This window comes from Batrachochytrium dendrobatidis (genome assembly GCF_000203795.2).
Source record: "Batrachochytrium dendrobatidis JAM81 unplaced genomic scaffold BATDEscaffold_8, whole genome shotgun sequence".
In the NCBI taxonomy this organism is placed as follows: Eukaryota; Fungi; Chytridiomycota; class Chytridiomycetes; order Rhizophydiales; genus Batrachochytrium; species Batrachochytrium dendrobatidis.
The window spans coordinates 1,116,272-1,130,249 of NW_006281106.1; the positions used below are offsets into that span (position 1 = coordinate 1,116,272).

Genomic DNA, 13,978 nt, shown 5'->3' on the forward strand with positions numbered 1-13,978 from the left:
TTTTATTTTTGCGATTCTGTTTGCCTTAAAAGCTAGTGGCAATGTGGAAATCTAAACACGCGCCGTAGAGTTTATATCCACCTCATACAATTCCATCTAACATCATCTACAACGGCCATAGTAAGGGGTGGATACTACGCGGGCTTACCTATAACACTACAACATAGAGTTGAACTATAGCATCACTTTATTACAGCCGTATTCATGTATAATGGATCACTAGATAAGAGTCAAAATAAACCGCCAGTTTCATGTTGATGAATGTTAATCTTACTGAGCAACATTGTGTCCTTTCAAATCATCGTTTAGAAACAGTTTTTGATGGTTTTAGCATTCAAAACATCCTTTCATGTATGAATCTACTTTTGTTTCAAAACTTTCTATAGTATATTGCCATGAAAACACATCATTGATGGATTACGAGTTGCTTGTGGTCAACACTTGAATAATGAGATGTTGCAAGTGTCTTGGTCACAATGTCAACGATCTTGAAAACAATACTACCCATGGAAACCAACACTTGTGAGCGTTGGACAGATTGGCAACGATACATGTGTTTAGGCTTTTGTTGATAACAGTAGATCCAAATGTCTGGATTACAATGTATGAATCTGATGATTATGCAAACAAACTCTAAACAACGATAGGCACCATTTTCAAACACGTATGTTGTTCTAAACAGTATTCCATTCCATAAAACAGCCGTCTGATCAAATATGGTCCATCACTCATTCAACAACGGCATGAAGATTAGAGTTGCATATGATGCATTTTTGAAATCATGCAGAAAATGGTTCGAGTGTAATAAAGAATGGGTTTATCTGAACCATTCTAAACGCCAAAGGATTGAGAATAAAGTCAATTTCTAGTAGAAAAACAACATATTCAACCATTGTTTATTCCAGAGCAATGACTGCAAGATAGTATTCCATTCTACGTGAATACGGCTGTAATTTGATTCAAATAGTCTACCAACTTTTGCCTTGATAGACATTGTTGCAGCCCAAATTGAGTTTACACATGTTGAAACATAAAGGCAGAAAACTATTTGGATCAAATGTGTGATCAAGACTGGCCATTATTTGGATCTAGAATACAGCTGAAAGCTCGCCATCCAAGAGCTATATATTTATGAATGCAGAGAATTGCGTAGATCTGCACAAAAAAGAACGGTGTGTGCCCATCCAGCATACTCTCCAAATACTTCCCTAAATGCTTCGCCAATATGCAGATACAGCGACTTTGTGATAGTTTTTGCTGATGATCCAACCATGCCGTAATCTCGTTGGGCAATCTGCCATACATGTGTGTCTACAGGAATTGCTCCAATTTTATCCAAGCTATTGATAGGAATTCAATCAGTACAGAAATCAAGTACTTTAATCAACAATCCCATCAAAACATACCTCATTAAACAGATACAATCTGAAACTTTAGGTCCAACCCCAGGCAAGCTCAGCAACTCAGTATGCGCGGCTTGATAGGATATATCTCGAAGAGAGTGCAACCATTTTGATCCACCTCTTTCAAGAATCAGCTTTGCGCTGCCAACAATGAATTTGGCACGATACCCAAATCCAAGTTGTCTCAATCGTTGTTCAACATCATCGCCGGCCAATGCCTTGATCTCTGGAAATGTATAAAACACAATATGCTCTCCTTTGTCATTTCGAAGGGAATCGATGCGTGTGCCATACTCTGCACACAACGATCTGATCATGGATGAAATACGAGGAATATTGTTATTCGAAGAGCAGATGAATGAAAACACATTCTCGCTTGGGTCTTGACGAAGAACTCGCAACCCAATTAGATTTTGAGCCGTTACTTTTTTGGCAAAGTTTGAATCAAGAAGCCAGGTCTTGTAAAGCAATTCAAGACTTGAACCCAATTGAAAATAGTCATATAGGATAAGTCTGGCTTCAGTGAGTGAAATGGTATCCGAGTAAAAATGAAACAGCACATCGGTATCTAAAATCGAAAAGTGTCAGCTAAACTCATTCCAACAAAAACTGCTGCAATCCAACTTGACCTGTTTGAAGAAGTGAAACTAGATTCTGAAGAATGACACCTGCCCAGATATTGTCGCTCAGTTTCACCCATCGAAACGCTTGTCCACAAAGAAGCGATCGGGTGATACGGAGCTCAGAAGGTGGAACACCCAACGAATGCCACATACTCATCAAGAACTGCAGACCATTCTTTCAACATCAATTCAATGATCGCAATCGATCTGATCACGTGGTAAATGCCATGTGCGTGTCTGGACAAATTCTGATTGTCCGCAACTTGACAAAAACATGCTCGGCATTGGTCAGCAGCAGTCACCGCTGATACAGAAACAAAAGCTACTGCTTCAAGAAAAACAGGAATATGTACATGAACGAATAAAGACAGACATTTCTTCCACGGCAAAACGAACGGTAAATTCCTTGTTCATTCATCCTGACATGAATCAACCATTGAAATAATTAGATCGACGCAAGATTGAGCCAATGTAGCTGAACATATTTGATTCAATCTATTATTCAATTGTTTTTACTGCATAGATTGCATATCTACGACGCATTCCTAACGAGGATGAAATTGATTCAAAGCAGTCTTTTGATCAGCAAAACCAACTGCTGATTCCTGTCAAGACTGGAATCAATCTTGTTGGAGCAACTCGTGAATCAGTCACAATTTGTCTTGATACTCCCGGCGTCAGTGGATTGCATGCGGTTATTGGTTAGTAAAATTATGTATTTTACACCAATCTCAACGTTTGAAATGTGCATACTTGATGCCAATTTCACGCTGATCCTTTACTAGAAAACTAATTGTAATAAAATCGTTACATTCAATCAATATAGAGGTATCATTGGATGGCGCAGAGCACTTTGTTCAAGATCTGGATTCCACCAACGGGACTTCGCTTGGAATAACTCAATATAGCTTGTTTCCAAATAAACTATACCAGCTCGCACACAACAAAATCATTAGTTTTGGACCTTTTCGATGCCGCTACGAGATGGTAGCCCCAAAAGAGTGTATGCAACACATTGACTATTCACTCAACCCCATAGCTCATGAATCTGATATGGTAAGCTGCGTGTTGGAAAGTGTATGTAATGTATTGCTAATGCAATTTGATTTTGATTAGGAAAAACTCGCTGTTGTTCAGTCTGAAAGCGATGCATCTTTGGCTGATATCCCGCTTGGAGATACTCACATCTCAAGCGATCTTATATCTAAAAGTCAAGACATTTTTTATGATCCAGCCAACGATCCAAATATTGCAAAGACTGCTTCGATACATGATCCACAGTCTTTTAACAACTCGAATCCATTTCTCATATCTCCTGCTACAGAATCTAAATTTCATATTAACAAAGAAGACGACGAGCACAGCTCGTCACAGACTACTGAAGAAATTTGTATGTCCGTCCATCAAGACACTGAAAATCATTACATTGATGGAACCAAACCAATTCAAATGGAAGAATCAGAAATGGAAGAATCAAAAGAGTATAGTTTATCTCAGGACATTTGTATTTCTTCAATGCCACTATCACCAAGTATACTTTCTCCACCATTAATCGATGAAGAAACACAGTTTACGCTTGGTCAGAGAGCTTTGCACAATATTTCAGAGGAACAGGGAGATCATGATCAATTTCCACATGAAGCTGTTGTGTCGCTTCAAATTCAAGATCCATCGCCACTGGTTTTAGATACGTGTTCATTGAATACATCAGAACCTGCTGTTGCTTCGAATAATCTTTCGCATACTAAAACGGATTCTACTGCGTCAGTGTCTGGACTGAATGATACGATGGAATCTGCCACGTGTACTTCAAAAACGTTCAAGACCGTAAAAGAAAATATAATGTCTTTGCCACAACCAGCAGAGGATGTGGGGAACGTTGCAGTAACTAAAGCGAAAAGCAAAAGGGGAAGAAAGTCTAAAGCCGTAGCCGTAGCTGTATCTGAAGTTGAAATAGAGCCAGTATCTAAATCTGATGCGTCTAAGCCATCTGTAACCAATAGTCGTCCACAACGAAGCAAGGTATAACCATATTGATTATACATTTGGATCAACACTTTTAATTTGAATTCATACTGATAACCTAAACTATTTTTTCTTGATCGTGTCATGATAACAGAGATCTTTATCTAAAGTAGAAACCAATCCATTGGAAGTGCAAGCTGACAGTAAAGTAGAGGATCAATATGAACTTGATTTATTTGCTTTTCCAGAAGAACTTCCCAAGAAACCTTTGCAGTCTCGTAAAGCAATCAAGCTTCAGCCTGATTCCGAGTCCATTGTTGATATTGACAATGTGGGTCAGTTTTTTGATACAGAAGCTCCTTCAACTACATCTTCCAAAAAAAGTCGTTCTACAAGAAAATCTGCATGTAAGCTTGGCATATTATACCATGATTTAGCATGTACATGAACTATATATTTCTCACTACATTTTATTTGAATGGATCATCATCCACTAATTTAAATAGTGCACAAAGTATCGCCGTGTTCAAAACGATCTTCGTTAAGCATCGTTTTAACGACTCCTGTCAAAAATAAGTTGCTATTAGACGAAGAAGCAATCGTTTCATCCAATTCTTTGGGGAAAAACTCCAAGCGATCGTTAAAAGAGCCATCTGGCACTCTTTCAGTAGATGATACCATTACAAAGGATCAAGTTGAAAAACCACTCAAGCCTACTAAAAAGGCAAAACACGATCAAACAAAACTATCTTCTATACTGGATCCTGTTTCTATGGTAAGTTATACTAACTTGAAACTTGTTTAGAAAACATGGATTGATACTGCTTATAAATATGTTATTCTATAGAATGATAGTGCTGAGATGAGAGATTGTTCAAACAAGAGTCCTGAGCAACAGGTTCGAGTACTGTTTACTGGTATTCCAGAAAATGATGAGCGTCGAGAGGTACATATCTTGTTTACGACTGTTGTTTTGCCAATCAATCTAACATTGTTTAACTGTAATATTCCAGATTGTGGATATTCTTGGAGGAACGATCGTGAGTACGTGGAGTGAATGCACGCATTTGGTGACTGACCGTATTCGACGCACTGTCAAATTTCTATGTGCTGTTTCTGCTGGAAAACATATTATGGACGTGAAATGGCTCGAGGCATCCAAAAAGGAAGGAGAATTTGCAGGTAGTTAAATATAGTTTTGAATTTTGTTCCTGTTTTGCATTTGGACTTATATTATGGTTTTGGCCACGACAAGGCGAGGCAAAGTATATCTTGAAGGATATCAAAATGGAGAAACTATACAAGTTTACATTGAAAAAGACGCTGGCTGTTGTTAGGAAACGAGGCAATGATCAACTTTTTTCTGGAAAAAACGTTTTTTCTACATCAAGCGTCAAGCCTGGACACGACGAACTTCGTGAGATTTTGGATGCAGCTGGTGGATCGGTAAGTTCGACACTAACCACACATACACGAAATCACCACATTTTCCGTTTATGCTAACTTATTTTTTGGAATCCATTGCAGCTGGTTACAGACATTGATGAAGTTGTTAGTAGTACAATTGCTATTGCAGATTTGCAAGATATTTCCGAATGTGAACGATTGCGAGAGATTGGGGTAGATTTATATACCACAGAGGTGGTTCTTACTGGTATATTGCGACAAGAATTGGATTTATCAAGGTGTGTATTTTTGAGTCTATGAATTGTATGATTGACTTGATATTCACTAATCTTTACATGCAATGCTTTTTTCTTGCATGCCATTAGTCCTCAAAGTGCTCACTGAGAACATGAAAAAATCGAAAAGGTTGAATGCTACTGCGACGTTGGCAGTAAACCAGGGTTATTCGAATTTATCCACCAAAGTTGTTTTATTTTGTGAAACCACTTCTCCTAGCAATTTCTAAACTATGAGTTTCGTATTAAAGATATGCGTCATGAATAATGAAGTATTTGATTCCAATAAGCCAAGAATAATTGTCAAATCCGAGCTGATCATCCAACTTGCAACAATCGCGAACATTGGCATTTCAAACTTTTATGCTTTCATCGCAGTAGCGACAATGGGTATGAAAATGAAAAGATGAGCATTATCAGAAACCCTAACCCTTGGTGATGCTCTTTTACACATATTGGTAGATTGGTTGCTAATTTGAATGGCATAAACATTTATCAATCGTATCTCCTGTACCGCGGCGACAATCGGACTCAACACAACCAGTCTGCTGTTCCTTTTGATTCAATACAGTAAAATGTCACCTATTTGATCTAGCAACGATTATTTGCCGAGTTGGGTGGTGGATTTGTTCTGACACGAGAGCTTTGACATCTCATCTATACAGTCTGTAGGCTAACCTAAACCAATTGTGCAGTTTTACAAATGGAGAATTCATGCTTTTGAAAAACATGATGAAATCGAGTTGAAATAAAGACGACTATTTTTCATCCCGTTCTCATTCATTTTGTCTTTATAAACTTTCCTGTATAAACAGATTGGGATAACCAACCAAAACAAACTCAAATGCTTAAAGCCAGCACTGATGAATTTGAAGTAGCGGAATTAAGTCCCAATGTAGCAGAATTACGACAGTTTTGGGAAGTACTAGGCAAGCCGTCCCAGATACAACCACTCAACTCTCCACATAAACGAAATCGACAATGTACTCCACCTCTTCAAAACCAAAACCAAGAAAGCGATGCAACGACCATCCCATGCATTGACGAAAATATAGGTATGATTGACTTGTCCAATAATGGGTTTGCTAAAGGGTTGTGTTTGACATGATATCGACTCTGCAGCTTTGGCTATCTACAACCATCCGTATCTTCTACGCGTCTTGGTTTTCATTTCAAATCGTCCAATGTTGGACTGTTCTCGTTACTGACTCTTGCATATGTATAACACTAGTCTTTGCATTGAAAACACTGGTAGTAAACAATACTAAAGTCACTGAGATAGAATTCTGTTGCACGTTGTGTCAATCAGCATTTGTATTGCGAGCTGCCCATCAATGTGTGTCGTCCGATGATCCATCGCAGCCAGATACACATAAACGACAACAAGGACTGGAATGGTATCGTAATCAAAAATGTGATCATATCAACATGATAATTTAAAGTAAATGAGTACACCAAAAAACAACTCTTGCAATGGGACGAATTTACGAATTAAAAAAGTTGAACAATGAATAGATGAACACATTTTGAATCGTTTTTTGTAAAGTATTATTTGAAGTGTGTAGATTTCAAACCAAAATTTTATTTTAGCTAATTTTGTGAACGACAAGCCATTCAATATTGCTGGATATGGATGCTCAAGCCCAACAAAACAAACATGGAGCAATAGAATTGCCTCATTGGAATGCAGACCATTCATCCTGAGTTGTATCTCGTGGAGGAGGTGAGTTTCCAAAAATGGGTTTAGATACAGAAAAACTGGCATTGGGTACACTGCTACCATTTGATGGGATAGAGAATCCGGCAAAGTCAGGGATACCGCTTGATTTCTGCGTTGGTGGTGCAGCGTGTGTGGATACTGGGTTAGACGGGAGATCGACAATACGTTGTATAGCAGGTACAGATTGAAAGCCACCAAAATCGGAAAATGATGATCGCGAAGTTTGCATTGGCGGAACTGCAGCACTATTCGAGGAAGAGAAGTTGGAAAAATCACCAAATGCATTGGTCGGAGTCATTGTAGGCTGGTTTGTCAATGGACTCATTCCAGATCCCAAGCCTACTTTCATTGTAGCGGGTTGTGGAGCAACCGCTGAAATATTCGATGAAAACAAAGATGCTGATCCAGATGGTAATTGAGATGCATGCAATGGTTGGATAGATTGAGATGGAATAGAAGCAAAGCTAGCAAAATTTTGGGAAGCTGGTTGAGCAGGCATCTGAGCAGGCATCTGTGCGCTCATGCCACTATTAGCTGGGAATGAATATGGCATGGGAGAAGTAGCCATATTAGCAGCTCGAACAGGGGATGGTGCTCCATAAAGTGACAGGATCGAGCTTTTCATCGAGGTTTGAGCCTGCTGCTGCTGCTGTTGACTCGATGAAGTAGGAGCAGATTGAAACGCATCAAATAATTGCTGGGATGCTGACGAAGAGCTCGTAGTCGGAGCAGGTTTTTGATTGGTTGAGGGAAATCCAGTACCGAGTAGATCGAAACTGGCAGATCCTGTTTCGCTCGGCTTTACGACATTCTTTCAAATTATAAAACAAATGTCTGGTAAATTCACTCTGCATTAAACCTACCAATCATATAAAAATATTGATAAATAATTAGATACTTACAGTAACAGCAACATCTTTGCGAGTATTGCCAACACCCAGCGTATCTGGATCGGGAATAGGCCCCTTCATGCAATACTGCTTGCGTTCATACTTGGCACGAATAAACTGATCAATGTTTGACTCTGGAGGCTCCATATCACGAGGCCAATCATGTTCCCAGTACAGACTAGTAGATCCATATCAATTATATTGTCACAGGTTAAATCCAATATTTCAAACTATTCGCAAATCATGAAATCAATCTTACTTGGCTTTGGCATTTCCCCAACGTTTCATGTTCTATTGGTTCGGTACAATTGTTGGTGTGCGGGTTATTGTGTTGCGTCAATTAAATCTAAAGTTTAAAATAAATATTTCATAAACCTACCTCGATCTGCTCTGGTGTCCAGGTATCCAAATCAGCAGATTTGACTATTTAAAGTGAAAGATCAGGCAAGTGAAGATATTAAAGTCACAACCTCGAATGAATTTGGTAAAGCATTCACTATCATTGTATATCGACCTCAATTAAAGTAGACAATGGCTTAAATTATGAAAATTCTGACATACCCTTGGAGATATGAGTACCAAGAGATCGATGAATTCCACTGCAGCGAATACAAAAGAAGATGCCCAGATTCCACGAAGCCCAGCGAGGATCTAGTTGTAAACGAGATTAAACCAACAGTGAGTAGTCTAATTCACAAGTGCAATACGAAACCAGCAACAGTGTCATCCACTACAATGAAGGAAATCATGGAGTATATCAGATGCTGCTGGTCTTGAATAGCAATACAGATTCTACTTGTTGAAAATCGTGGAAGCTTTCCAAGTTTTTAGAGCATCTGGCACTTGGTACATTATCCAATCGCAAGAAGCATCCATCATTGAATCCAAATAAGATGGCAAGACCATAAGCAGTATTATGAATGGTCGCTGATTCAGTTCATTTTAACCCATTGTCAAGGCAATGTTCTCTTGTATTAACCAGGATTCGATAACATGATTAACAGCAGCGAATCATCAAACAGCTACTGGAGAATATGATTCATAGCCATGCAGTGATGCAGCTTGAACTAAACCCACCTCGTTTGCGACAGTCGCTACACTTTCTGTTATCACTCTGCATCATCAGCTCCTTGAGGATCTTGGTATGTTTGTCATTAAGAGCCTTGTTATCCTGACGCTCCGTCCGCGTTGACATTGTTTTTGTTGGGAAAAGATTCGAGTTGTTTGCCGACGTGGTTTCAGCCCGAATCTTTGGATTGAATCAACGCCAAATCGTGTTTATTTCAACAGTAATAAAATGGAATAACATTTTGTATTCAATTTAATTCAATTTTGAAATGATGGAATTGATTGGATCTGGATCCCTGCAGTAACGAATGACAGTTTGTCCATACTGGACTTGAGAACAGCGATCCAGGTAAATCCATCTGAATGGGTCTGGAAACCAGTAGACCGCTATCAGTTTTTTGTACAACATAGATATTAACACGACCATCTATAGATGAAATCGCTATTTGCATGCAGTTTTTAATTCCAGATGCCACGACAGATGGACTGGAAAACATTGGTGCAGTGGTAGTATTCGAATAAATACATTCACCCAATGCCATATCTATAATGATTACTTTGTTTCCGTGAGATCCAATACATGCAAAACAATTGTTTTCAATTTGAAAAATACTTGGTGATGAAAATACTGGTCCATTCATGTAGATTCGCCATATCTAATGCGTTGTTGACAACAAATCAGATCATTGCACAAGATTGAAACGTCCATACTGTTGAATTGATAAACTTACTTGGTTTGAATTCGAAGCTATTCCATATACATATCCATCAACGCAACCAACAACAATCGTATCACCGCATAGTGAAAGAGCAGGTGATGAAAATATCGGTTTATGCGTATCGGTCAGATACACTTGCCAAATCAATTGTCCATCCATCCCAATTCGAGCCATTTTTCCTTGTAATGTACAGGCATAAACACATTGATTGGCAGTATCAATAGTAGGTGATGAAAATACGGCAGCTCCAAGATTGAGTTTCCACTTTAATCTAGCATGAGACTTTATCAAATCAGATTGCTCTGAATGACTAGAAAAATCCAGTGCATATATATGATGATCGTGAGATCCGACCAGTATAAATCCAGTAACACTATCAACCACGGGTGATGACTTGATTTGCTCTTCCGCCTTGAACTGCTTTATAATTTGTCCATCAATAATCGCTACACCGTATACCATACCATTATTACAGCCTATCATTTTCAAATCATTGCAGGTAAATATAAAACTTGATCTTTCATTTTAGCTATATTGTAATACAAACTATAACTTACCGACAACAACTAAACTATGCAATGGATCTGAAAAATGACCAGAACCAGTCCACAAACATGCCGAACTTTCAATACGATCAGGAAGGTCGCGTTTCCATAACACCACACCACTATCTATATCGACAGCAGCAAGCATTCCAGAATGTGACCCAACAATTGCAAGACGTGTGTGGCTTATAAAAAGGTATTGGTTAATAAAACTGCATATATGGAAAATTGCTGCCGTGTGGTCATTGATGCATGATACCGCACTATGGCTTACCTATTTGACGTTGTGCTGTCAAGAAATACAACAAGAGGCGATGCATCAATACATTTTTTGAAATCTACTGTCCAATCCAAAGTTATTTGAGCTAATTCATACATGGGGGAAATACAAGGTATTTGACATGCACGACCCCAAGAATAGCACAAAGTGGCTGTAGGATCCCAAGTCGTGTCTAGTGTTTTAATTAAGCTTTGGTTTAAACCATTGTCACTGTGGCTTAAACTTCTTGGTCTTTTTTTACAATTTGATGGGTATAAACTTGGTGAGCGAGAAAGTAAATCAGCAATTTTGACCACTGCTATATCCAGCTGCTCATGAAGTATTATACCAAGTATATCTCTATCAAAATGATCTGGTTAGATTGTACAATACTGGAATTACCAAATTAAAATATTGAAAACCCACTGTTGCAAACTTGACTCTTTAGATTGTAAATGAACCGAAATATTGGTTAGTTCCTTTGAGGCACAAAGTGCCGTAAGACTAGTCCCGCCTTCTGAAAGAAAATATGTGTTTGATTTTACATTTTGATCTGGATTCTTGAATGAAAAGTGATGTTCAAGTACAGATCTAACCATGGTGCAGAGATCTAAATTAGATTCAATGTTATGAATGTTTGAATCTTGAGAAATGCAATCTTGTGCACATATTTCCAATCTCCGATAGTCAATCTAGTCGTATTTATAAAATGCATTTAATATTCAAAACCCAAGATCAATCTAATCCAAGCACGCATGTCAAAATGAATCAATTCACTCACCTTTCCGTGATTTGTGACTGGGTACTCATCTAAAATGCAGATTTTATCGGGGCGAGCATAAAATGGGAGATTGCTTGATACATGATCTTTAATTTGAGTCAACACTTTCTCCACTTTTGCTTTTAAAATATATAGATTAGTTGGTGCATTGCTTGATTTTAACTCAACCCTATCAACTCACTCTTGTCTATTTTAACACATGCCACAATGGATTTGATGCCCATGTTCACATCTGTCGGGTCCTTTAACATAACAACTCTATTAAAATGATCAGCAAGTTTAATTGAACTCATACAACAACTTATATCAATGCTGACAATAGTATATAGACAAATAGTACTTACTCGCAACGACAAACCCCGTATACAGCTTGAATAGTATGGGAAATAGAATCTAAATGGATACGATATCCACTACGCTTGACTTGTCTATTAGTACGTCCAATAATTGATATTTGTCCAGTGCTTTTATTTTGAAAGGCTAAATCGCCTGTTGGCCGCATTCTGCAATGATTATTTAAAAAATCTTGAATAAATTTGGTGGTTTACAATCAAGAATTGATTCAAATCACATACATTTTTGGAATGGTCTCGTCGCCAACAAAGCAAATTCGGTTTGAACCACCGTGATATATTTCATACTGTTTATCCTCCTGTGTTGGGTTAGCTATATCTGGTTCAACATCTTGCAACTTCATCACGGTATAGTCCAAGACGTAATGTATTGAAGATAGAAGATCAGGTTGATATAGATCGATTTGAGTAAGAGAAGTCCACACGCTGCATTCTGTAGTCCCATAAATATTCCAAAGTGAAACATGATTTGTATTACAGTCTTGAACAAGATCGTATAGCTGTGCTGGAAAAGACTCGCCTCCTAAAATAATATTTGAAACTGTAGTATGCCTCATAATAAGATTGAATTGCTGATGCCTGCTGAATCGAAGAAAAAGTGAAGGAGTTCCAAAAAAATACGAGACTCGATTTTGTATGATATAGTTGTACAGTAGATTTGGAGTTTGTATGAATTCATCGGGCACGATCACTAACGAGCTACCAGTGGTAAGTGGCAAAAGCAATTCAATCATAAATGGATCGAATGTTGGTGCAGAGATCAGTATAAATCTTTTGATTGATGATTCTTGCTGGAGTTGAAGTCGTAAACTGAATGAATGAAATTACAAATCCAGTCAATTCACGCTCAATAAAGTATTGATTAAAAGTGGTTTGAAAATAAAATATACCTTATTTCGTGAACATTTGTAGATAGAGTATTACGGGGAACCCGCACAAGAAGTCCACCCTTTTCACCTCGTGTAGTTCCTGAAGTTCGGATAACATAAGCTAGCTCGGCCTCATTATATGTTGATTCCTGATCTAAAAACATTTTTGGATTGTAGAGCATATTTGATCAAAAATGAATATTAGTACACCATTGATTAGATGTTGGTTAAATCAAACAGTCGTATCTACAGACTAACCACAGGTCTTGGATGTATCAATGGCGACACAAAGCTCAGATCCAGATAAGCAATCTATTTGATCACTCATATTTATGTTGCTTGTTGAAAAACTGTTGCCAGAGCAGATTTCATGCAGCTGATTGTGCATGCCAATGATATATTTTAAAGAGGGTATTGAATCAATTGTTTTTGAAATGTATAGTCGATCCATTGCGAGATTTGACAAGGGAACAAAAACTGCCTTGATTCTCCATAAAGCCAAAACCAATGCAATGATGGGCAATCCTCGCCCAAGGACAGTACCAACATAAGTACCACGCTTGACTCCGATTGTTTTGAGCTGGGTTACCAACACACCAACAAGACTATCTAGTTGTGCATAAGTGATCTCGACAGTAGTGTCGGAGATTGAATGAGTTGAAGCGATGAGAGCAATATTTGAGGGGGTTTTTGAGCAGCAATTGTCAAACAAGCGAAGAATGTCGAGAATAGAATGGCAGTTGGTCATCATGTAGATTTGACATGAAAACACTCCAAAACCAAAACTCGAATGCGAGAGTAACCCTGAGGATGATACGTAGCAATGGAAAGCAGTAAGCCTATGCCATGACTCTTACTATGATCAAAACATATAGAAAACAGTGGTTTTGTTCAGTACTAAACTTGCAGTTTAAATCTACAAGTTTACAGAGAATCCACACATGCAATCGATGGAGTTTTACGAGCAGTAACTGGCTGTCAGCAGTGCGTCAAATACACCGTAAAAGTCATGCAAACTACTCACTGAAAGCGGGGAAACCCAACTCAGTTCAAGGTAATCAAAATATAGAAAATTACAATCTGTTCAGCGCAACACCGTCG

The 13,978-nt window shown here is 38.2% G+C and overlaps 5 protein-coding genes across 5 annotated transcripts; 1 reads left to right on the top strand and 4 right to left on the bottom strand.

Moving 5' to 3' along the window:
- Positions 1-1,129: 1,129 nt before the first annotated feature.
- Positions 1,130-2,177, bottom strand: BATDEDRAFT_89698 (8-oxoguanine glycosylase OGG1; the record flags this gene model as incomplete). Its single annotated transcript, XM_006680150.1, has 3 exons — positions 1,130-1,340; positions 1,407-1,971; positions 2,033-2,177. The coding sequence occupies 3 exons, from the start codon at positions 2,175-2,177 to the stop codon at positions 1,130-1,132; spliced, it is 921 nt and encodes a 306-aa protein (XP_006680213.1).
- Positions 2,178-2,715: 538 nt separating this feature from the next.
- Positions 2,716-7,113, top strand: BATDEDRAFT_26036 (uncharacterized protein; the record flags this gene model as incomplete). Its single annotated transcript, XM_006679871.1, has 13 exons — positions 2,716-2,731; positions 2,853-3,082; positions 3,143-4,048; positions 4,146-4,398; positions 4,498-4,766; positions 4,839-4,937; positions 5,005-5,173; positions 5,247-5,437; positions 5,519-5,645; positions 5,764-5,861; positions 5,925-6,063; positions 6,489-6,728; positions 6,905-7,113. 13 exons carry the CDS (start codon positions 2,716-2,718, stop codon positions 7,111-7,113), a joined length of 2,946 nt encoding a protein of 981 aa, XP_006679934.1.
- Positions 7,114-7,235: 122 nt separating this feature from the next.
- Positions 7,236-9,478, bottom strand: BATDEDRAFT_89662 (uncharacterized protein; the record flags this gene model as incomplete). Its single annotated transcript, XM_006680151.1, has 6 exons — positions 7,236-8,204; positions 8,296-8,461; positions 8,543-8,574; positions 8,663-8,706; positions 8,845-8,934; positions 9,361-9,478. The coding sequence occupies 6 exons, from the start codon at positions 9,476-9,478 to the stop codon at positions 7,350-7,352; spliced, it is 1,305 nt and encodes a 434-aa protein (XP_006680214.1). The 3' UTR covers positions 7,236-7,349.
- Positions 9,479-9,599: 121 nt separating this feature from the next.
- BATDEDRAFT_89663 (uncharacterized protein) lies at positions 9,600-10,993 on the bottom strand (the record flags this gene model as incomplete). The annotated part of the gene is made up of 4 exons (XM_006680152.1): positions 9,600-10,007; positions 10,083-10,546; positions 10,628-10,800; positions 10,890-10,993. 4 exons carry the CDS (start codon positions 10,991-10,993, stop codon positions 9,600-9,602), a joined length of 1,149 nt encoding a protein of 382 aa, XP_006680215.1.
- Positions 10,994-11,272: 279 nt separating this feature from the next.
- Positions 11,273-13,625, bottom strand: BATDEDRAFT_26038 (uncharacterized protein; the record flags this gene model as incomplete). The annotated part of the gene is made up of 7 exons (XM_006679872.1): positions 11,273-11,566; positions 11,656-11,774; positions 11,837-11,913; positions 12,000-12,158; positions 12,231-12,818; positions 12,899-13,031; positions 13,136-13,625. 7 exons carry the CDS (start codon positions 13,623-13,625, stop codon positions 11,273-11,275), a joined length of 1,860 nt encoding a protein of 619 aa, XP_006679935.1.
- Positions 13,626-13,978: the final 353 nt, after the last annotated feature.